Source organism: Eschrichtius robustus, chromosome 3, assembly GCF_028021215.1.
Source record: "Eschrichtius robustus isolate mEscRob2 chromosome 3, mEscRob2.pri, whole genome shotgun sequence".
In the NCBI taxonomy this organism is placed as follows: Eukaryota; Metazoa; Chordata; class Mammalia; order Artiodactyla; family Eschrichtiidae; genus Eschrichtius; species Eschrichtius robustus.
The window spans coordinates 75,905,894-75,930,149 of NC_090826.1; the positions used below are offsets into that span (position 1 = coordinate 75,905,894).

At 35.0% G+C, this 24,256-nt stretch overlaps 1 protein-coding gene across 1 annotated transcript in view; it reads right to left on the bottom strand.

Moving 5' to 3' along the window:
* The window catches only part of COL24A1 (collagen type XXIV alpha 1 chain), a 384,282-nt gene that overhangs the window by 355,194 nt on the left and 4,832 nt on the right, over positions 1-24,256 (bottom strand). The window contains exons 3-4 of the mRNA XM_068540226.1: positions 19,126-19,190; positions 1,218-2,569 (exon numbers count right to left, since the gene is read on the bottom strand). Coding sequence (XP_068396327.1) covers positions 1,218-2,569; positions 19,126-19,190 — 1,417 coding nt within the window. The remainder of the gene's footprint in view (positions 1-1,217; positions 2,570-19,125; positions 19,191-24,256) is intronic.

Genomic DNA, 24,256 nt, shown 5'->3' on the forward strand with positions numbered 1-24,256 from the left:
GCCTAATGGCTCAATTTTATTACTAATATGTTGATAGTTGTCATAGCTGAAAAGTTTATTTCTCTATAATATATTACTCAGATTTTATTAAACCCTTTAAACATTCACACTAATAAGAATTGCTCAATACCTATCAAATCACTTTGAGTAATAACCACAAAAGAAACACAAGCTCAGCAAGTGGCGTCGTCTCCTATTCTATGATTTCTGGAACTAAACAAATGATTCAAATTTTATTTTCATCAAATAAAGGAAATACCTTAAGATATATTTTAGTCTGCTTGCAACTGAAAAAACAATTTCTAAAAACATATAAGTTGATTGTTTAAGGTATTCAAAAATATGAAAGGCAAAAACATAATGTTCCTAATGTGATTTTAAATAGCTTTAAATGAATTTTAAGTGATTAAAAAATTTTCAAATGTCCATCTGTAATTGCACCTACATGACAAAATAATTTCAGAGCTAAAAAAAAGAAATCAGTCTATTATCTCATAGTTTTACTTAGGCAGTATTAAGTAAGTGACTTGGCTTTTTTTCTACTGATGAACTGATGGGCTGACTGGCTATTTTTGTATGAGGCAGATGGAACTTTTATTCATCCATAAATGTAAATTGGCTATATCATGAAAGATATAATGAAATATGTTACTGTTTACAATTCTAAATGAAATATTTTAATTTCTATAATGTAAGGGTTTGCTTTTCCCCAGTGACTCACTATAAAATTATCTCTATCTAAAATTTTACACTCTATTTTAATTCATTTTTGATATGATTTTGTTGAAAGTATATTTAATAATGTATTTAAAGTATTTTTATTTAGTCTACTATAACTTTTATATCCTTCTCTTAACATGACTATGCATTAAGCCTATGGGGTTTTTTCATAAAAAAAGAATGCTGATCTATATTTAGCAGTTGAATTCCTGATTGAATTTCACCTGAACAAGAAAAACATATAGCTTACTCACCACTTTACCAGAATTAAGTAAACTTTTCAGCCTGCCAATAAAAACCAAAAAAAAAAAAAAAGTACAATATTTGACCCAGGGTTGCATTCTGGTTGGATATATTATAACAAGCATAATGTACTCATTGTAAGCCAGGGTACATCTCTAAGACAGATCTGTTCTGTACTGTTCAGCCTAGAGAATTCCTTTCAAAATGTTTGGTAAATTAGTGCATTAAGACACATTTTAAAAACAATAACTTACGGGAGGTCCAGTGTCCCCTTTTGGCCCTCTTAGATTCTCCATTTCGAGCATTGTATTAAGATCCTCATAATAATAATAATAATCATAAAGCTCAGTTTCATAGCTATTTTCGAAGGGATAAGTAGCATCAGGACCAAATTCACCTTCCTTCCTTAGATCAAGGTGATTATCCACAGATGGCTCATCTGTCACTCTGTATAAGGTTGTGTTTAAAATCTGTTGCAGTTCTGTAAGTTCATTAGTGTGTAGATTTGCTGTGATAGCTTTCTTGAGATTCTTAATTGTATCTTGTTTTATATGTGGAAGAATAGATGATATCTTCTTAAACGGTGACAGACCAGTTACTTTATCATTATGTTGTGTGATATTGTCCAACACATTTAGAAGAGAACTAAATTTCTCCTTGCTATTTTTCCTTGGCTCATTGAGGCTATGATGCGTCATTGGCAGGCTTAGATTTGCCTGAGGAAGTTGCTCAGTGATCATTTCTTTGGCCTGAGTCACATGGTTCACAAGATCCACAGCAGAGACATTGCCTGAATGAAGAGAAGTTAACTGAGATCTTGATATCTGGTGTTCTTGTTCTTTATGCACTGCCGCAGAATCATTTCTGGAATCTAGAATGCTTCTGCCTTTGGTAAGTGTGTCCTCCGACAGTACTTTTTCACCAAATCTTTTGGGCAAGAGAGAGTTTTCTGGTATCTTAGCTGGTACAATAGCTGTATGAAGAAGGCTTGTCTCAGGGAGACACTGCTGTTTCACATACCTGCAATAGTTTGCAGATGCTTCTGCAGAAGGAATAATATCCAACTGACATACTATTCCTTCAAAATGGACAGAATTATTATTCATACTTCCCAAGGTAAACACACTGTTAGAATCAAAGGTCTGAACTTCCGAAAGAGTCTCTCTGCTAAAATATTTCTTTCCACATTCAGCAAACATCGAGACAACTTGATAGCTAACAGCAATGGCAAATGTGTGCCATTGCTCATCGTGAACACTGTAGTTGAAAAATACAGACTGCTTTCCTCCAAGGTATACCACTAATTTTTTAGGCAATAACTGTACTCCTAATTGCAGTCTATTTTTACTTCTAATGCTGAAGAGAAATGCATTGTTTACTCTATGTGACTGTAAACCAATTAATATTGTAAATGGCTGTTCTAAGTTGACTGGTAAAATTTTCACGAGAGGTGACTCAATATAAGAATCATTTGTTAAAAGGACACCCGATTCTGTTAAATGGACCCCCTGAGGTAATGGTGTAGATGATGATGGTACAGCAGTCACTGATGTTGAATGTCTTACATCTTTGCCTCCAAGGCCTAGTTGATGAAGAATATCTATGCCTGGAAATTAAAAAGAGAGAGAGAAAGAGAAAGAGAGAAAGAATCTTACTCTTATGCATTCATGTGTTCATATAAATGTTTGAGTATGAGACAATCTTCCTTGTAGGTATCAACAGTAATCCCTAAAATAAACATGCTCTATCGATAACTAATTTCTAGGTAATGAGAGGTATGGAAAGGGAAAATAAAATGTTATACTCATAATCTGAAACACACACATACATACACCCCAATATCCCTAAACCCAAAATTTAATAAATGTTCTCTTATTCTTCCCAATTAGGAAACTTGTTATTCCAATGGATTACATGTTCAAAGATTCCCAGATAGTCATTTATATCTTTAATTTAGAACTTAAAATTTTATGACTTCTGTGTTAAAGAGAAACTAGGGACACACTTACAAAAAGAAATTTTTAATTTGGAAACCATTTTATAAATTAAGTTCACACAACCATTTAAACTATAATTTTTCAGGCTGTTTTCCGTTTTACCTTCTGAGAATTTACAGGTCACATAAGAGCTCTCCCTATGCCTAATACCTTAAGTGTGTGCTATACATAAAGTACCCAGTCACCCTGAAAACTCCTGGACAAGAGAACTTAAATTCTTACTGTTGCTGATCACTGTATTTTTTTCTCTCCCTTCCAAATTTCTCTCTCTTCCATTTTTTTCTCAGTCCTCCAGAGTAATTGTTAATCCAAACAGTTTGCGGAGTTTCTCAATATTTATTATAAAATATAGGTTTTATATACATTATATAATTACGATTTTTCTGGTTTTCATTGTAATGTTATTGATAGTATACTGCTTATCTCCCTTACCCAATTATAAACTCCTGAAGACAGATTCTACGTCTGCTTCCTTATTGGATATCTACTATATCTGCCTTCAAATAGTTCTATAATTTCTGAATGAATGAATCTGCCCCACCAGAATCTAATCAGATGTGACATTTACTTCTAGAGTTCTATAACTCTAGGACTTGTAAAAGATAATAAACTCCTCAAGGATACAGAACAGAACAGCTTAGTCAGCCATGTGATCTTTATTATTCTTCGGGTTATAAATCTCCCATTTGTATCATTGTATGTACATAATCATTTCCAACAAGAAATGTTAAAGAATTGTTCATTCATCACAATGATAAGTGAGGAAAAACAAAAATTTCTGAAGACTAGCCAGCAAGATTACACATCATCTTAACTTTCCTTTTATAGGAAATTAGTAGATATTTGATAACTCACTTTTATTACAAATCGCAAATATAGTGGCAAATGTCCACCAAAATATTCCTAACAGCAGTTATAAATTATATGCATCTCCAGGAATTTGGGGAAATACTTTAAAGAGGCCCCATAAAAACACACAAAAAAATCTTTGACTTCTCATGTTTTAAAATTATAATTTTTAAAAAAATTTAATTTTACTCCATAATATGGCTGTTTATTTTAACATAAAATATGAATTACCAGCTAAATCATTAATGAAAATTACACTTCTGAAACATAACATGCTTAAACTGTGACTTTGAGTACTCTTGACCAATGCTAATTGCTTCTAAGGATATTCTCAATCCAAGAAATAAACTATGGAAGAAACACTGCTAATGTGAAAATCACAATGCTTAAAATATATATAATAATAAAGTATGGGAAATATGATCCGGCATTCTATGATGCCAGATCAGCTATTCTTACATAAAGGAAGAGTCAAAATTATGTGGTATGATATCTAGGGCTGCTACTTGCCCAAAGAAAACCAGTCTTTGTATTTAACCCGTACTATGTACTGCCTCAAATTTCTGATTCTATTAGAATGAAATTCTATTGGAAAGAGTATTATTTTAACACTTTAGTATACATATATTTTTGATATTTATATATATATATACATGTACACATATATATATATGTTTCCTTTAATTCTAATATATATGTATACATATATATTTCCTTCAATCCTATTTCTGAGTTTTAATGACAAATAGCTAGGATTTTTTAAAAATCAAATGTTTTAAAGCATTAACTACACAAAAAATTTCTTGACTGAACCTTCCTTGCATTTCTAAAATAAAATCTACTTGATGGTTATATTTTATTCTTTTAATACCTTACTGGATTCTTCAAGAATATCTTATGTAGACTCCCTGCATTGATATTTACGAATTAAGACTGGCCTGTGGTTTTCCCCTTATTTCCCTTATCTTTATCTGACTATAATGTTGACCTTCATTATTTTTTATGGCCCAGAACAGTTTAAATACCTTTAAAATTCTTTTTTTTTCAGAAGTTAGATAAAACTCAGTTGTAAACCAAACTTATGTTGGCTTTTTCATTGATAGCTCTTCATTCACCTTCCTAATTTATTCTACATTGATTGATTTATTCTAATTTTCAACTACATTTTGAATCAATTTTTTTAATTTATATTTTTATATGAAATAACTTCCTTCTAGGCTTTCAAATGTATTACTCAGAGATCTTCATGTAATATTCCCTTACAATTCTTTCTGTTTCCCTATTTCTGTGGTTCTCTATATAATTTTCCAATTTTGAATATTTTGCTCTATTTGTTTTTTTTTTTTTTTTTTAAATAAGTGGCAGAGTGGCATTCAAACCCACTCTGGCTCTAGAACTCTTTTTTTTTAATTAATTTATTTTATTTTTTTATCTTTGGCTGCCTTGCGTCTTCATTGCTGCATGCGGGCTTTCTCTAGCTGCGGCGAGCGGGGGCTACTCTTCGTTGCGGTGCGCAGGCTTCTCATAGCGGTCGCTTCTCTTGTTGTGGAGCACAGGCCCTAGGCGTGCGGGCTTTAGTAGTTGTGGCTCGCAGGCTCTAGAGCGCAGGCTCCGTAGTCGTGGCTCACAGGCTTAGTTGCTCCGCGGCATGTGGGATCTACCCGAACCAGGGATCAAACCCGTGTCCCCTGCGTTGGCAGGAGGATTCTTAACCACTGCGCCACCAGGGAAGTCCTCTATTTGCTCTTTAGTATAACTATTGCTTATTTCAAAAGTATAGCCTTTGGATTTGTTTATCCTTTCTACTATTTTTGTCTGCTTTCTGTATCATTAATTTCTGCATTTATCTTTATTATCTTTTCCTATTTTCATTTGGTTTATTTGATTCTTTTTCTAGTTTCTGGCAATGAGCACTTAGTTATTTATAGCACTTAAGCAATAAATTTCCTGAATACTGCTTTTGCTATATCCCATAGATTTTGATATGTGATATTTTCATTTTGCGTGATTTTCATTTTTGTAGTTTTCTAGAAACTATGCAATTTTTACTTGTATTTTCCCATTGAACCAAATGATTTAAGAGGAAATGCAAAATCTTCCAGTTAGAAGGGTTTTTGTTTGTTTTCTAATTTTGTTAGGAAAATTTAACTTAACAGAATTGTGATCAGAAGACGGTGTCTAATTTGCACTTTGTTTTTGAAACTTAGCCTAATAAATGGTCAATTTTCAATAGAGTTTGATAAGCACTTACAAAGGTGTTTCAGGGTACAGAATTTAATACCAGTTGGCTGAACCTTGTTTATTTTATATCCTCTATACCCTTATTTTTATACAATTAATCTTTCATGGACTAAGAGGTAAAGAAAGTCACATCACTATTATGTCTTTTTGGCCTTTTATCTCATGTGGTCTTAACTTTATGAATATTAATATTGATTGTTATGCAGAGATAGTCATAAAATTCATACATTTATTGGGTACTGCACCTTATCTGGGATTAAGACCCCTTGCCCCACTTTTTGTTTGCATTTGTCTGATATACCTTTGTCCATGTTTTTATTTTCACCTACATTGAAACACTGTTTTAGATAAAGAGGAAGGAGTTTGATTTGTTTTGTGATCTAATCTGAAAATTTTTTTTTGAATATAAAATTAAATCTATTTACAGTTACTGATGTGATAGTTTGTTTAATCTGTCATATTTTATGTCTTCCCATTTTAATTTTTAAAGTCACTATGTGCTTTGTTTCCTTTGCTTTGTTTTTGTGCTTTGTTTACTTTGTTTTTGTATGTAGTTCTTTTGAAATTAGAAAGGTTTGTATTTTTATTCTAAAGCTGACCTTTAAAATTATAAATGTATACAATGTCCCTAGTCCTCTTTAGACATATCTATTATTTTTCAGTGAACAATGTTTCCTTTTCTTTTTTCTTTTTCCCCCTTTACTACCTAATATTAGTCAATAGGATTATTTTTCTTAGTATTTACCTTTTCATTATTAAATACTATCCTTACAGTATTTTTTATTTGATTTATAAGCTTTGGATAATTTTTAATTCCCAGCTTCTGATGAGCCAATCAGCAAACTTAATCTACTTCCTGGGGTTTTTTCCCCTTTCCTCCCATTTTTTTAGTGGTTGTACCATTCCTACATTGTTAGCTCATATGGTATTTAGATTCTGTTTCATTCCCATATTTTCTTTTGTTAAATAGAGCCAGTCTTTTGTAGCTGTTTTCTCATTTACTTTTTGCTGAAGTTTATGTTCTATTAGCTTCATCAAGAAGGGTTCATGAGAACTTTTCCTGACTTAATTGTTGGTAGCTTTGTACCTTAATTTTCACCGAATATAACATTCTTTGTTGGTATTTTCTTTCCTTGGATATCTTGTGGTTATGGTTCCACTGTCCTTAGGTGGTGAATGTTAGGACAGAAAAATCTGAAGTCAGACAATTTTTTTCTCCTTCTAAGTGACTCGAGTTTTTACCAGCATACCCAAAAGACCTGTTCTTTACCTTCGAAGTACAGAGATTTTTTATTATGATATGGCTTCATATTGACCATTCTGGATAAATGTTTCCAGGCACACAGTATGCCCATTTGCTGTATAAATTCAAGTCTCGTTGTTTTTTTGGGTTTTTTTTTTTTTATTTCATGAATTATACCCTTGAATATCTATTTTTTTATAGTTTCGATTTTCTCCTTCAAAAATTCCTATTATAAGTATGTTGAATCTCCACTGCTGTCCTCTATATCATTTCTCTGTAAATGTTCCTTATCTTCAGTTCCATTTGTTTGATTTTCTCATATCTTTATCGTGTTTCCTAATGTCTTCTCTTCGTGTTCCAATTTCATTTTGATTTGTAAAAGGGTTTTTTTCCCTACCACTTCTTTTGAGTTTTACAAGCTCACAGTTCATTTCCTTTTAATATCTTACCATCTCTTCCTGAGTTCTTATATTTCTGCTTTATGATCTTCCTTCATAGAGGTGATTTGTTTTTATGTATGCATTCTCATATTTGCTGTTTTTCCCTACATTTTACCTTGTTGTGTCTTTCTATGTTAGTTACTTATGGTTTCATAGCCCAACAATTTACAGAAGGATGCTGGGAGAGAAGATGGAGGGCCATGCCTGCCAAATCTCAAAACCCAAAGGTTCCATTTCAGCATTACCGGAGTTTCCTTCTCAAATGGCTCCTTGATACAGCCCCACCTTCTTCTCTGAACCAAACCCAGTCCCGGAGGACTTCCAAAGCCAGCCCTACTCACAACTCCTCTCTCCTTCCCCTGTATTCACTTCCACTGGCATATACTTCAGAATGAATCCTTCACCTTAGGAAGCAGATTTTTACATTTTCTGAGCTCTGTCCCCACTGAGCCATTTAGCTGTTATCTATGATTCTTTCTTATACTTCCTTCTGGGCAGCTTCGGTCCTCCCCAGATCCTGTGACACTTGTTTTGTACAAAAGCTAAAGGTTAAGTACTTCAGGGTGTGCTCCTCACCTTCAGGAAGTTGGCTTTTGCTGGTGCTTTCTGAAATCTTACTACTGGTTTTACTCCATAGGGCATCTGCTTTTCTCAGCAGATTTTGGGAGTCTGCAGATTATACCAGTCCCCTAGTTTTGGTGAAAATGCAGTTTTCAGGTTCATTTATTATTTCATTCACCTTGTATCATTAGTATGATATCCAGAAACAGAAATGGAAAGAAAGTATCTCATGGTTTCAAGTTTATACTGAAAGTCTATACTCATTTCACAGATGAAGAATCTGAGGTCCAGAGAGATTAAGTAATTTGGTCAAGGACACACAGCTGATGAATGGTAGAAATGGATTTCAGCACAGTCAGACTGACTTCAAAGTCTACCATCTTCAAAGTCTACCTGCCACATTGTCTCACAGCCACTGTATTCTCCATACCACCTCGTTTCCCTTGGCAAGCCTAATTAATCATGGCAGGGTTATTTCTCCCAACAGAAATCTCACAGTGGAAAATATTCTCTAGGTAGCCACCAGAGTTGGTATCTGATGTGAAATCTAATTGTTACTCTAGTTTTACCCTTTCATGTCTCACTGTGAATATGTTTAGCAAATCCTCTGAGTAGATGTTGACTGCAGAGAGCACAGGCATACCTCAGATATTGCAGGTTCTGTTCCAGACCACCACAGTAAAGTCAATATCAGAATAAAGTGAGTTACACAAATTGCTTAGTTTCCCAGTGCATAATAATTTATGTTTATACTATACTGTAGTCTATTAAGTATGCAATAGCATTATGTCTAAAAAACAATGTACGTACTTTAATTAAAAACTACTTTATTGCTAAAAAATGCTAACCATCATCTGAGCCTTCAGCAAGTTGTAATCATTTTGCAAAACAGTATCAAAAACACTGATCACAGGTCATAATACATAGAATGAAAAAGTTTTAAATATTGTGAGAATTACCAAAATGTGACACAGAGACATGAAGTGAGCAAATGCTGTTAGAAAAATGGCACCGATAGACTTGACTGAAACAGGGTTGCCACAAACCTTCAATTTGTAAAATATGCAATATCTGAGAAATGCAATAAAGTCAAGTGCAATAAAATGAGGTATGCCTGTAGAGAACTGTTAAGGATAAAAAGGCACAGACAAGAGGGGTGGGGAGAACAGGAGAAAAAAGAAAAAGGCTTCTATCAGAATACAGACTTTTTACATTAATTTAAGCCTAGCCCTGGATACCACCAAATTGCAAATTTAAATTTAGATATTTGGTACTGATGAATATAGCAAGAGAAATCTTAGTTGTCTATAGTAAGTTACTTGTTTCATGAGTGGCTCTAACCAGGAAATCAATCTAGGTTGTGTCACTTAGGAAATCAGTTACTATTTAAAGAAAACTCATTATCAACCAGGCACTTTATTAGATGGCTTACATTGTTTACAGAATAAGAATAACAGCATTTATTAAACTGTTTCTATGCACCAAGAACAATGCTAAGAACTTTACTGTATTAAGCCACATAATTCTCATAACATAATGAAGTATGTGCTATTGTTAATCCATCTGACAGTTATAAAAACAAGTCACAGAGAATTTAAATAATTTTCCCAAGGTCACCCAACTAGGAACTTCAGAGGCAGAATTTGAATGTAGGCAGTTCCCTAGAGCCAGTCTTTTAGCATGGCAACTTTTCGGAATGCATATGTAGCCTGATGGCAGAACTGACTGTATCTCCACCTATTTGCTTCTTAAACAGAATATATCATGGTGTTGCCAAGACAACGCCTTGCTCTGTTAACTGTAAACGTCAAGCCTAATGACTTCATCCAAACCACGGTTTCAGTAACCACATATGCTGACTCACAAACCTCTCTTCTGGGTTTGAATAACCAATTGCCCACTGAATTTATCCAGTAGAGGTTAGTTATCCCACAATCACTTCTAACTCAATACATTTTCCCCCAGATTCGTTCCTCTTCCTTTAGTGCCTTTCTCAGTGAAGATCCCCACTACCACACCAGGAGTCTGAGTAATATTTTTATAGTGTAAATTATATCATGGCATTCTCCTGAACAAAATTCTTCAATGGCTTCCCATTACACTAAAAGTGCAATCCAGAGTTTTACGGGGTGCACGAAACCTATGTCACCAGCTCCCTTCTTACCTATCTCATCTCTCCTTTCGTTTCATCCCACCTCAGCTCCAACCAAACTGGTCTTTTCTTATTCCTTAAAACCACTAAACTCATTTTTAACTCACAGCATTTGCACTTATTTTTCTCTTGGCTTAGAATGCTCTAAACCCTTAGTTCATTCTGATCTAGGCTCAAATGTGGTCCTCCTCAGAGAGGCTCTCCCTGGCCACATTACCTGAACTATAAAATAGTTATCCTCCTTGCCCCAATAACTCTCTAACTCTAATGTCTTACTGAGCTTTATAATTTCTTCATAAGACTGAAAATTTAGGGGAAAAATGTATGTACATATAAACTTGCCTATTACTTGGCTCTCTAATTGAAATGTAAGCCCTTCAGAGTAGACCTTCATCTTGTTTTACAGTAATATTCCAACAATTAGGACAATGACTAAAAACAAAGTAGGTCCACAGTACTGCTTGAATGAATTAATCGATCCAGTCATCTAACCCAGAAACCTGGTAATTATCTTTGGTACTTCCCTTGCCACCCATTCTCCATAACTATTCAGTCACCAAGTCCAACACAAGTCTTAGTTAGGCTCTCTTTACTTAGTCAGATTTTAATATTAGCCTCCTAATAGATTTCTGTCTCTTGTGAGACATTCTTATCCCATCCATCACCCACACTGCTGCTAGAGAAAGCTTCCTAAAGTCCAGAACAAAATGAACATTAGTTCATGACACTCCTTCCTATAACAAAACATCAGTATTTCTTATAGCTTTTAGTACTAAACTCAATCATCTTATTTCAGCCCTCAGCCCCTTAATGATATAACTTCCTGCCTATATTTCTAGTCTCACATTCCATACCTTCCTAATAAACTTCACTGCTTGGCAATATCCTGTGCATATTATCACATATTATTGCTGGGAAGGTTGGCACTGACCATGATTCCACTGGCAAAGGACAACTGGACCCTCCACATAAGGACTTTCCTAGACTCTTCTCCCTGAGTCTCTTCCCTAGACTGATTTTAATCTGTATCCTTTTGCTGTAATCTACCATAACAGAGTATAACAGATTTCATGAGTCCTGTGAGTCCTTCTAGAGCATTATTGAGCCTGAAATTGGTCTTGGGGACCCTCAAACTTGCAGTTGGTGTCAGAAGTAAGTGTGGTCTTTGGGACTGCCCCCTAATTTACACTGGTTTACACGTTTCTTCTCAATGATTTATCTTCTCACTCCATGGTACTTCCTACTCTTTTTTTTTTTTCCTTCCTACTCTTGATACTTAACTTTTCCTTGAATTTCTTGCCATATCAAAGCTTACAAAAAGTCATTCTTTCAGAGTCCTGGTAAGTATGTCCCTCCATGCCAAGTTTACGCATCTTACAAGACTCAGTTCAAGTGTTACCTCCTCTTTAAGCCTTCAGTTCAATTTTTGGTTTGTTGTTGTTTTGTTACATACTAATGACGAATAGATCCTTTCTCAGTGCTAATAAAAATCACTCTTCTAGAAACATCTTAAAATGGAAACAAATAGTTCCAGTACAGCCAGAGGCAAGGATGACCATTATTAAACTTTGTTCTGCAGAAACCTCCCAGCCAAGTCCCAGAGCTCTGGAAACCAGACTCATGCGTCCCCGGGTAGAAACCTGGTGGATCCTTCTGCCAAAAATCAACACTTCCCAAGAGGAAAGACCTAGAGAAGGTGAAGTACGGAGATTCCTCAATGAAACCAGTAAGTCCACTAGCCCCACTCACACACACAGAGCTTTCAGTCATCCCTTTGGTGCCCCACTCTTTAATATTAACAGCGAGCCAGGGATCACCAAGCATGTGAGGACAACCTCTAACAGACAGGATGGAAGCAGGAAAAGGAACTTCTAGGAGACAGAGACTGGCTGTCACATCTCTTTACAGACCATGAAAAGGCCATTTACACACTTTTGTCACACCTTAGCAGCTGGAGATATGGACATACATCTCCATTTTGGGCTTCAGATTTGAAACAAGTGATACAAAGAAGCAGACAGAGGAGAATGTGTCCACCGTCCAGTGATGACCACAGTGGCCCATACTCCTCCTGGGGAGTTGCTCTACCTGTGGTCTTGGTCCCTAATTTCCCTGGTTTCTGTTCTTAGTAACCTGATTCTCTAGACTTCCTGGCAATTCTGGGAACCACAGAATAGCTTTCAACAAAAACCTTTCTGCTTTTTAAAAAACCAGAATCAATTTCAGTTGCTCACCCTCAAGCACCTATCTTACACTGATCTCCAAATTATATTGTTAGGTGAAAAGCAATATGATAAGTATAATATCATTCAAATAAAAGCAAAAGCTATCTACAAAAAAAAAAAAAAATCAGTCTTCTAAGCCTGCAAGGCTAATGTTCAGATATTGGCACAGGCACCAACCTTACTTGCCTTTCATTTGAAACCTATATAATAAGCAGCACTGATATTATCACTAGCTAGGAGAAAAGAAAGACAGGCAGAGGGAAGATGAGAGGGAGATGAAAAGAGAGACAGACAGGAAGTGGGGGGAGAAAGGGGGACAAAAAGGAGAAATTGTGTCTCCATAGGTGCTAAAACTAGTGGCTATATAATTGACTCTGTGGTGGAGTAGAGTATATGCCTAAACAAACAGACATGGGAGAGCCAATGGTTACACTTGTTTTTACAAGTACAGAGAGCCAAAGAACCATTTTACCTGTCAACATTCAATGATATTCTATCACAAACTGGAGGAACAAGGGTAGTATTATGTTTACCTTTCAAAATGTAAGGATTCTTACATTTCTTAGAAATTAGTAGCTTAAAAGATTTTTTTTAAGTTATCAATTTTTAGATAAAAATAATGAGTAATATCATTTAACAGAGTGTAATAAATTACAGTATTAGCACATTATTAATTAACTAAATTAATATAAAAAGCACTTAATTTTAACAAATTCTCACTGTTTAAAATTTTCATATATCTGGGTCAGTTAAGTCACCAAAGCTATATTCTTTCTAGTTTGTAGGAATGAAAAAAATAAAATGATTGTTTAAAATAAAATCAGAGTTGTACATGAGGAAGATCATACAGGCCTCAATATACTTTTCTTTTCCTTGCCAATTTACCCAAATTGACTTAATAACTAGGTAAGTGCCCAATATCCACTTTCCATTGTTCTATATAGTCTCAGCCAAATCGTCTGTGCCAGAATTAAGACTCAAATATAGGCTTCTTGAATTCCAGCTCACTGAGTTAAGGAACTAAAGGAAGTTGTTTAAAACCAACTATTTTATTTTATTTTTTCAATATTATCAGTATATAGAAAAAGGAAAGGATCCAGAGTATTTTTTTTCTACTAAACTTTATCGTATGCTCATCATGTATGTAATAGCCATGCACTAAGCACTTTACATGTGTTCTCATTTTACCCACACAACAACCTATGTAGTAAGAATTATTATTATCCTCACTTTTAAGTTTCTGAAATTGAGGTCAAAGTATGTAAGGAACTTGCTCAAGGTCACATAACTGGTAGGCATTGGAACCTGGGCATAAACCCAGAATTCTGGCTCCAGAACCCCTGTGCACCACTGTCACTGGGTATGTTAGAAGAGGAAATTGTGACTTTAAAGTATTCTTAATGTAAGTACATCTATTTTGGATAAAGAAATAAAAGCAACTTATTTATAAAATGAGAAATGAAGCTTTAACCTACGTGTAAAATTTTTGGTTAAGTGTCCATAAGGGGTTTTGGCAGAAAATGCTTGGAGTTACTGCAACTAGAATGAGCTGCTTCTTACAAACACATTTTTGGGTTAATTTCCACAGAAAATACTCTTCTTGGAGACACGCATTTTACACAGAGATTTCTACATCTGTGGTTTGCACACCTAGGGATCATGAACCTGAGGAGTGCTATGTATGTTGACAATTAGCTTACATCTCATATGGTGTAAGGTATCAATCACATAGAGGTGTTGTAACTACGCCTACCTCAGTGGCAGCCAGCCCACCAACAGAGTTATAAGGAAAGTAGACTGTATCATATAAGAAAAGGGAACTTTCTGTCAAATCCTTGGAAAACTCAGTCTTAAATAATTTTTTCTTGAAATAGAATCATCTATTCATTTGGTTATACCTAAACCTCGGTTATAAAACAAATATAAGATTTATATTTATGAACAGGATATTTTAATGGTTTTCTTAGCTGTGCTAAAAGTTAAAGGAAGAACTGTAAACATGGCAAATAACAGATGTTTATCTCTGCATAGTCTTAAAGTCTCACTAAAATGAGAATAAGGAAATGTGGTTTAATACTACATAGGCAAAGTGAAAGGGTAGAAGAGACAACAACAGATAAGAGATATCAACGAATTTTTGAAAGATGAAAAACACATGAAGGAATTAGCAGAGCTGACAAAACTGAACACTAAGGGCTTTCAGAAGGAAGTGCTAATGACGGGCAGGCCAGTTCACACTGAAAAGTCCTGAAAAGGCTCAACAACTGAAGGCTCCAAATCACTGAATTCAGGAGAGAAGCATGAGGCATCATATGGGAGAGAGGGGAGGATCTGAAAATCTGTATAAGAAGCTTTGAGAGCAAAACTGAAGATTAGAGCCTACTTATGTAGAAACACTGAACCAATCCTAGCAGAAGAGGGAAAAGAAGCGCCATAATGAGAACAAGGGAATTCAGTAAAAATCTACATACTAAACGGTGAGACGGCAACCCCCCCCCCCCACCAAGAACCTCTTTATATCATTTAAGTCCAACAACAGTGGCAACCAGGATTATATTCTACAAGTAAGAAATTGGAGGATTCTTCTCTAAAGAAACTGGACAGCCTTAGACATTTGCGGTCCAACAACGAGATGGTCAGCAATGCTCCTCATTTATCACGCTCTAGGTAAACTATACCAGTTAACAAGCCCACCCATGCAAAAAGAGTTTCCAAGCATATTTTTATTGCCTTGCTTTTAAATGATAACACAGGTAATACAGACTTATGAAGAATTTTTCCAACATAAAAAATAGACCAAAGCAAACCAAAATTTGTGGGAAACAAAGACGATACAGGGAGCAGAATAAAAGTTCAAAAAAATTATTTTTATCTTTGGAAAGCTGAGTAGATATTACATCAAAGAAACAAGAACAAAATGTTATTTTTTAAGACACAATCTGAGTGAGAAAACTCTTAACAATTTAAATACAGCGCAAGTAAATAATTTAAATATTTGGGAAGAGTGACTCATGAAAATCTGATATAAAATGTAAAGGAAACAAAGACAGGAAATCAGAGCTAAAAATAAGAAAATACGGAGCTCAATCCAGATCCAATATCTGACCAACAGAACTTGCAGAAAGAAGAAATAAATACGTCAGAGAGAAAAAACTAACACAGGAAAATTCCCAGAAAAATGAAAGATATTTCCCCATTGAAAAGGCCTAATGACTACTCATCAGAATACCTTGAAAAAAGACCTGTAACAAAACACGTTATTGCAAAATTTCAAAATATCAAGGATCAACAGCTGATCTTAAGGTTTAAAGTGGAAAATTAAAAGGTCATACATAAAGAATCAAGAATTAGTATAACATCAGATTCTTTAAGTGCAAGCCAGAAGACAATAGATGGAAGTCTTTAAAATTCTGAGAGACAACTATTTACAGCCTAAAATTCTATACCCACCCAAACTACCCTCAAGCATATGGGTGAAATAAACACATTCTCAGAAATGCAATGCTGCAAGAAGTATACCACCTAAGTACACATTCTCAGGATGCTAGTGGATGATATGCTCCACTCAAATTAGGAAATGGACAATGCAGAAGGAAAATATGAGTTCCAAGATACTGGATCTAACACAGATGAGAGACATCAACTTTACAAGAAGCTTAGACAGCTACCAATCCATGGTAGAACAGAATCTTATTTTCCAGAAGAAATATCTCCAAGAAAAAAAAAATCGAATGGTTAGAGTATTTGGTGTACTTTTTCAAAAATATTTTTCAAAGAAGTTTTAAAATTCTTTCGGAGTATCTGAGAATTAGTCAGTGCCATAGAAAACAAAACAAAACAAAAAAAAAAGGAGGAAAACTATACAGAAAGGACAGAAGAAAAGAGGGTGAAGAGGGGGCATAGAATGGTGTAAAAATGTTATACCCTCTTCATCAAAAATAGGAAGTCAATACAATATATAAGCACATTATTAAGAACTATGGAGAGTAAAACCAAAAGGAAGTTTGAGTAAAGGACTCCAAGACTAGGTAAGGTCAAGGGATATTATTTTCTGTTATATATTTTGTAGCACAACTTGACTTTTTAAACTATATACCTGTATTACTTTGATACTTTTTTTAAGTTTTGGCAACTATCATAAGCACCAATAAATATTTATATTTATTTCTGAGAAGTCTAATTTGGGATCATCTCTAGCTCAACTAGACATATTCAGCAGTATTAAGGTTGCAAATGATATTTGTAATCATTATCAAATCACAATTTCTCTGAAAATGTTTTTCTAACCTCCTGATTAGATATTGTATTATTGTATCACGCCAATTCAACAACAACAAACTATTTTAGGAAAACAGTACTTCTAAGTTTCTAATAACATACCACTACTTTCATTTCATTTTTGTGCTCAAAAGTACTCAATTTTATAAAGTCAAAGAGGTTTTTAAAATATTTTTCTTTTTGTTAAAAACTCAAAATAAAATTTTATGAAGTCTGAAAAGTAAGATGTTCACCCTGAAATAAAAAAGCACATTTTGTATTCTGTAAATGAAATCTTAAGGTTGAAAGGAATATTATTTCTTTCATTTACTCCTTTCATTGCTTCTGACTTTTTTTTTAAAAAAATCTATTCATAAATATTCAGTATTCCTTATATCTTTCTTTGTCTGGGTTTTTAATATTTGGATAATGACACATTTTATAAATTATTAAACTCATAACACTAACAGATGACAACTGTAAAGCAAGGGTATGTGTAATGGAAAGAAGTGGGGTTTTTTTTTGATGTTGTTGTTTTCTTGGGTCAGACGTGACAGGCCCAAATTCAGCTCTTAGCTATATAAGCCTGGGCAAGCCCCTTCCTTGGGCCTCAGTTTCTTCATCTATGATACCTACCCTACACGTTCATTATGAGGATTAGAATCACATACGTAAAATTCCAGCAAAGGACAAGACACAAGATAGATATTTAATAATGGCAATTCTCCTTCTCTTTCTTATCTTCTCTTGTCCAAGAGGCCTAATTTTAAAGAATTTGTAGACTTTATAGTCTAAATACCTGAGTTCAAATCTTGGTTCTTCCATTTATTAGCCTGCAACCCTTGGGGTAGTTATTTATTCTTCTTAATCTTGGTTTCAGCAATTCATGGGCATAATTATAAAAACCCTGCAATGAGGTAGTGATGAAGAAAATGTATATTCTACTACCACAGTGACTGGTAACATAAGTTCTCAGAAACTGTAACAGTAATGATAGCAAGAAACTAAGAGAGAGAGTTTCTCTCCTCTTCTTGGCTACTTAAAGCAAACTAAAGTAACAGAAATGACTTGGTCAAGAATAGCATTTCATGAAGTTACATGTGACCTGATTTAATGATCTCCCCATAAAAGACAGTTAGAAAATGCCTTCCGTGATACCTTTTAATTCATATATGTGCTATTTGACAGAATACTTAACGTATGTCCATTGGTCAATTTGGTCAATAAATAGAGTACCACCCCCTCCTTTGTGCCCTCTCTCTACCTACATGTATTTTGTTTACTTGTCTTTTTCTACTATTATTCGATTGACTAAATTGACAAGTGACTCCTTGAATTGGTCATTGAACTGAAAAGTTGGTTCTGTCAAGTGAATAATTTGGCAGCCCTGCTGATGATACAAAGCAGAGGAGGAAAAAAAAAAAAAAAAATCAGGACCACGATGATATTTCCTGTAGATCCAGCACAGTTCCAGGGTTTTTCTCTTTGACTTTGGCTTTTTTTTTTTTTTTTTTAACCTTTGACAAAGGCACTTGTTTTTTCACTTTGGGGCCAGAGGCATTATCTTATTCACATTTCGATCACTGGCAATTAGGATATTATGGTGGCAAACAGAAAATATTATTTAAATGTTGTTTAATAAATGAATAAATTAGGGTATATATAGATTCCCAAAACTCTATCACCATACCACCAGAGCAACTAGATAGCAAGCAAAAACCAAACCAAACCTTCAACTACTTTCTAAACCTCTCCATTTGAATTAAATGAAATCCCAAGCCCACTGGTATTCACATTTTATTTTGTTTCTTAATGATGTAAATCTAGACGGAACATTTCATATATGCCTGTGTTGTTTCAAGAAGTGCAAAGGTAATTCAGTCAGTTTGCCACCCCCAAGAACTCCCACTTAAAATGAAGTCACAAGCAAAGCCTTTTTACTGTACAAAACTTCCCTTTTACAGAGAGTGTGCTTAAAAAGGTAAGCAATTTCACAGACAGAAGATATGAATAATTCCTCAAAGGTCATATTTCCCCCCAAATTCGTTTCTTCACCCTTACATTCTCATTGTACTGGGTAGAATTTTTTATTGTTTAATGTTGAATTTAAGGTCATGACGACTTGAAGTCATGTACTTTTGCTGTCTGGAAGCTGACTTTTTATATAAGTAAATAAGTAACAAGGTAACATTCTTACCTTGATCTTGTGCATGAACAGCACCCCCTGACACACATAGTACAATAAAATGAAGAAGCAGTTTCCTAAGAAAAGAAAAACAATTGGGAAAAACTTAGTTGGACATTCATGACCTATAAATCATAAAATTCAAAATGCACTCTAGTGCAAGATTAAGAATTGAGCTATTATTTTAATTAACACAGTATTTTAATACTCATATTGGTTAAAAGCAAGGGCTCTGAATTCAAGTTCCAGCTTTGCCACTTACTATGTGTCTTGGGCACCCCTTTTATTACTCTGTGCCCTTGTGTCTCCATCTATTAAGTCTATCTCATAAAGGTTTTTGAATATTAACTAAAAAACTTCATGTAAAGTACCCCAAACAGTACCTGGCACATAGGAAAAACTCAATAAATGTGAACTATTATAGGTGAAATTATTATTAGTAGTATATATTATGTCAAATCACCATACATGTAATTTTACACGAAGTATTACAGATTGGCACAAAATAATACAACTTAGTCACTTAACCACAGTGATTATAAATTGATGGAACCAGTTATTTGCTTAAATGTTTTTATACAAAATCTATTTGCAGATCATATTCAAATCACTCGCACTAGATTCACGACTCTTTGGTTCTGAAAATACTAACGACCTGTAGATGTCAACATTGACCATTGTGATTAGCAGTAATTGTGAACACGGTACTCAACCACTACAAATCAAAATATTCATTCACATTGATTAGCAAGGTAAAAATACTTTGTGATTTTTTTTAAAAAATTATTTATTTATTTATTTATGGCTGTGTTGGGTCTTCGTTTCTGTGCGAGGGCTTTCTCCAGTTGCGGCAAGTGAGGGCCACTCTTCATCACGGTGCGCGGGCCTCTCATTATCGAGGCCTCTCTTGTTGCGGAGCACAGGCTCCAGACGCGCAGGCTCAGTAATTGTGGCTCACGGGCCCAGTTGCTCCGCGGCATGTGGGATCTTCCCAGACCAGGGCTTGAACCCGTGTCCCCTGCATTGGCAGGCAGATTCTCAACCACTGCGCCACCAGGGAAGCCCCTGTGATTTTTCAGTTTAACCAAACTTTTGATAGATTTTGTTGATTAGTCTTCATAATTGGCTTTACCTCCCAACTGAAAATCATAGAGATTGTTTCAAAAAGTAATGATGAGCATACTGAAAACTATTTTATTACCTAGTTTTTCTTGCCAATATAGACTCTGATTCTGTTTAGTCTAACTCAGAGACTCCTCAAATGACATTTCTGAAAATACAGTTCTGCAAGGAATGATTACAGAGCCCTCTGAAAATCATTCTTATTAAGTTCCTGGTGTGCTAGTAGTAATTGGTACATTTTCTATTTATCACTAATACTATGTTTTTACCTTTATCAACAAGAATAAGGAGCATGTTAACGTAACAAAGTAAGCCAGTATAAACTTATACTATTATAACTGTATGTTTATACACAATATAAAATTATACTATTCTCTTTGCTATAATGGACATATTATTTGTATTAGAATAGTATTAAGCATTTTTTCAGTAAGCGAAAAATGTACATTCTATGGTCATACTTAGTACAGAGCACAGCTTTTAAGACTTTGATAGAATACTTAATAGTCATTAACTCTACAAACTCATCAACTGAATCATTATAGAAATTTCAACGGATATGGGCAAATAGTTGGACCATATATTTTAATGAAGCCTATAAAAGATTCCCATATATGGTGTCATCCATGAAATGGTTCTCAAATGTTAGTTTGCCAAAGAACCACCTGAGGCTTTTTTGAAAAATCCAGATTCCGGGCCTTCCCACAGTGACTATGATTCATAAATTTGAGGTGGATCCTCAGCACGTATACATTTTTAACTACGTGATTCTAACATCGATTGCATATGTACCAAACTCTGAGGAAAAAACAATTTAGAATATCTACTATTGATAGTTACATTGTACTTAAAATAACCTAATATTTTGCTTAAATCACATATATCTAATTTTATGACCTGACACAAATAAGGTTCTTTGACCCTTTTAAAAAAAAATCCTTTTCTACTGCTCTAGATCATGGTTTTTCAAACATGAGTGTGTATCAGAATCACCTGGAGGGCTTGTTAAAGATTTCTGGGCTCCACCCTGAGAGTTTCTGACTCAGTAGGTCTAGGGTGGGACTCAAAAATTTGCAATTATAACAAGTTCTCAGGCAATGCCGATGATGCAGATGTGGGGAATCACACACCGAGGACCACTGTTCTGGAATAGATGATGCTCAAGAGATGATGTGAGGCCAAGTTGTTTTGCATCTTTTTACCGTAGCTGCATAGTGGAATCACCTGGTGATTTTTCAAGACTACTAATACTTGGGTTCTTCCCTCCCCACCCCCACCCTCAGAGATTCTGATTTTAGTTTGTCCTACAGGGATTTTTAAACACTTCTCAGGTGATTCCAATGTGCAACGTTGAGGACCACAGTGTGAAATTAAAATAATTTCCTTGGGTTCTCCAGGATGGATCCCAATGTGATCTAGAGTTTGAGTAAAAGGAGGCTCTTTTCCTTTCAGATTTCTATTTTCAACTGGCAGGATGTACATCGGTAAGACTAGAAAATAGCTCAAGATTCCGGTCACTGAAGGACAGTATATCAGAAATATGCTGTTTTAACAGAAAATGGAACATGAAAGGATGCACTTCTCACCTGGCCAAAGTAATCCGGCTCACTGAGAGCTTAGAAATAACCCACAGGCACTGTTCCATCCAGAATAAAGCTAACTAGTGAAGAGTATAATAACTAGCATTATTCACTTGGCAATTCAGCCAACTCACAGACTTCCCCAATGACCTCAGGGGAGAAAGATGGAAAATAAAGTTCTTTCTAGATATGTTAACAAGTCTATTCCTGGCGTGAGGCAGGAAAACCTGAACACATCAAACATCATCCCTTAGCCAGGTGATTTTAGGAGATTATGACAAATCAGTTGAGCCACACCTTAGGTAAGCGTACCTATATACTAATTTGATGACTGAGAGAGAGAGAGAGATCAGTGATATGAAATAGAGATTTTCTTTCTCTTTTTCTAATTCTGCCCCAAACTTCTGGTCAACTGTCGGGTTGTACCCCGCAGTCTGGCAAGCCTCAGAGTTGTCCAACCTCTAAACTGAAAAAAGAGCCCCAAAACAGCGACAGAGGAGACATCAACGGCTTATTGGACAGGGGATCTTACAAGTCTGAAGCAAGAGGTCCTGGAGCAACACCCGCACCGTACCTAGCAGACAGCAAGCAGGACACAGCAGCAACCTGCCAGCGGGAGAAGGAGGCTACCCTTTATAGGGAGAATTGACATCAGGTTGGCTCATCAGTTACCAGGGAAACCAGCGGCTGGGGCAGTTACTAATTAAGTCCTATAATTAAGAAGATTGGATAGTCATGTGAGTGAAGCAGGGCCTGGTCGAGCAGGGGATGTACAGAGAGCAAGAGAACAGCCATCTTGAATGGCCTGACATACAACTACGGAAGAGCAGGAAAAGTCAAGTTCCTCACCAGGTGTTCAAGGCCCTTATCATTCAGCTTCAACCTCCTTTCTTTTTTTAGCACTATGGACCAATTACATCTGACATCCCAAAGCTCCAGCCATATCATGTTATTCTCTACTCCACGGACAGACCTTGGAAGTGCCTGAAAAGCTCTCAGTCTCCACCTGTCAGAATCTTCAGTATCATCAAAGCCTAATTTGAATACCTGCTCCATGAATTTTCCCATCATCCCTAAAGAGGACTGGATCTTTTCCTCACCTCTGTACTCTTGATGCTTTAATTTTAACTTTATCATAGCCCATATATGTTGTACCTTTTATGATTAATTAGTAAGTAAATATCTGAGCAAGTAACAGGTCTTCACCTTTTATCAATTTCTTACATAAAATTGACACAATAAATATTTTTAAACAGGAACGGAATAATAGTAAGATCTCTCAATGACTGAGGAATTCAATTCTTCCCTATGAACCAAATTCTTTTAACACTTAAGAAAAGTAAAGTAAAATAAGGATACTTTTAGTTGGATGTCCAAAGAGAGAAAGAAGAATTTTTAAAAAAAAAAATCTGCTGTGGTAGGGTAAGTGGAAGGCTTCTTCTTTTTCATTTTAACTGTTTTTTCTCATCTCTGAAGTTGGAACACAGAGAAGAGATCAAGCTTAATTGACATAATCAGTTTGGTAAAGAGCCCAACTCTATCACTGAATAAAATGGATGTCTAATGAATCCAAGCTTTCTGGGAAATGTCTAGTTGAGCTGGGCTTGTTTATTTCTTTGCTTTTGCTCCCCCCCTCCCCACGATATTACATTTATGATACATTTACTTAATTAAGAAAAAAATATCACATTTCCACATTAGCAGATGATAGAGTTCTCAAGGGTAGCAGCTGTGCTTTGGGCTTCTCTGCTGTTGTGCTGTGCAGATCATACTAGACATGCTGGAGTCCTTAAATAAGTTAAAATTAAAACTATTAAGTTGTTGCAGAGAAAACAACATGCTTAATAAGAAAATAACACTAGACTAGGAGTCAAAAGGCTAATCCTGGTCCTATTTCAAACTCATTCTGTGACCTTGGGTGGGTTATTTCAAGTTTCTGAGTCTTAGCTGACTCATCTATTATGTGATGACATAATATAAATTTTATATTTTAAATTCCAAGTATAAAACCCCCAAATTTGTGTGTATGGCGGAATCCTATTAATATACTGGCATTAGAGGACAAAGATCAAGCTACGTTTTTGGCAAGATGTTGTATAAATCACTATATATAAAGGGCATGTTGTTTAAGCACAGCTGGGGAAAGGTCCTCTTATAGTTCTGGCCAATTCTTTTTTAATTAAGTAACCTAAAATAGTCTACTTTGCTAATTTGTTCATACATTTAGTGTACCCTAATAAAAAGTCTAGTGAGTGTATTAAATATGAATATTTTTCAAATATTCAAACCATGCCTGTTTTTGTTCATTTTTTTGTATGTCTGGACCATGTGTCATTAATATAAAGTAACAGAAGTACATATACTCAGACATTTAACAAAATCAGACCAGGTCTGAAAGAAGTTAACAATATGGTAAGAAACATTCAATAAATGTTCAGAAA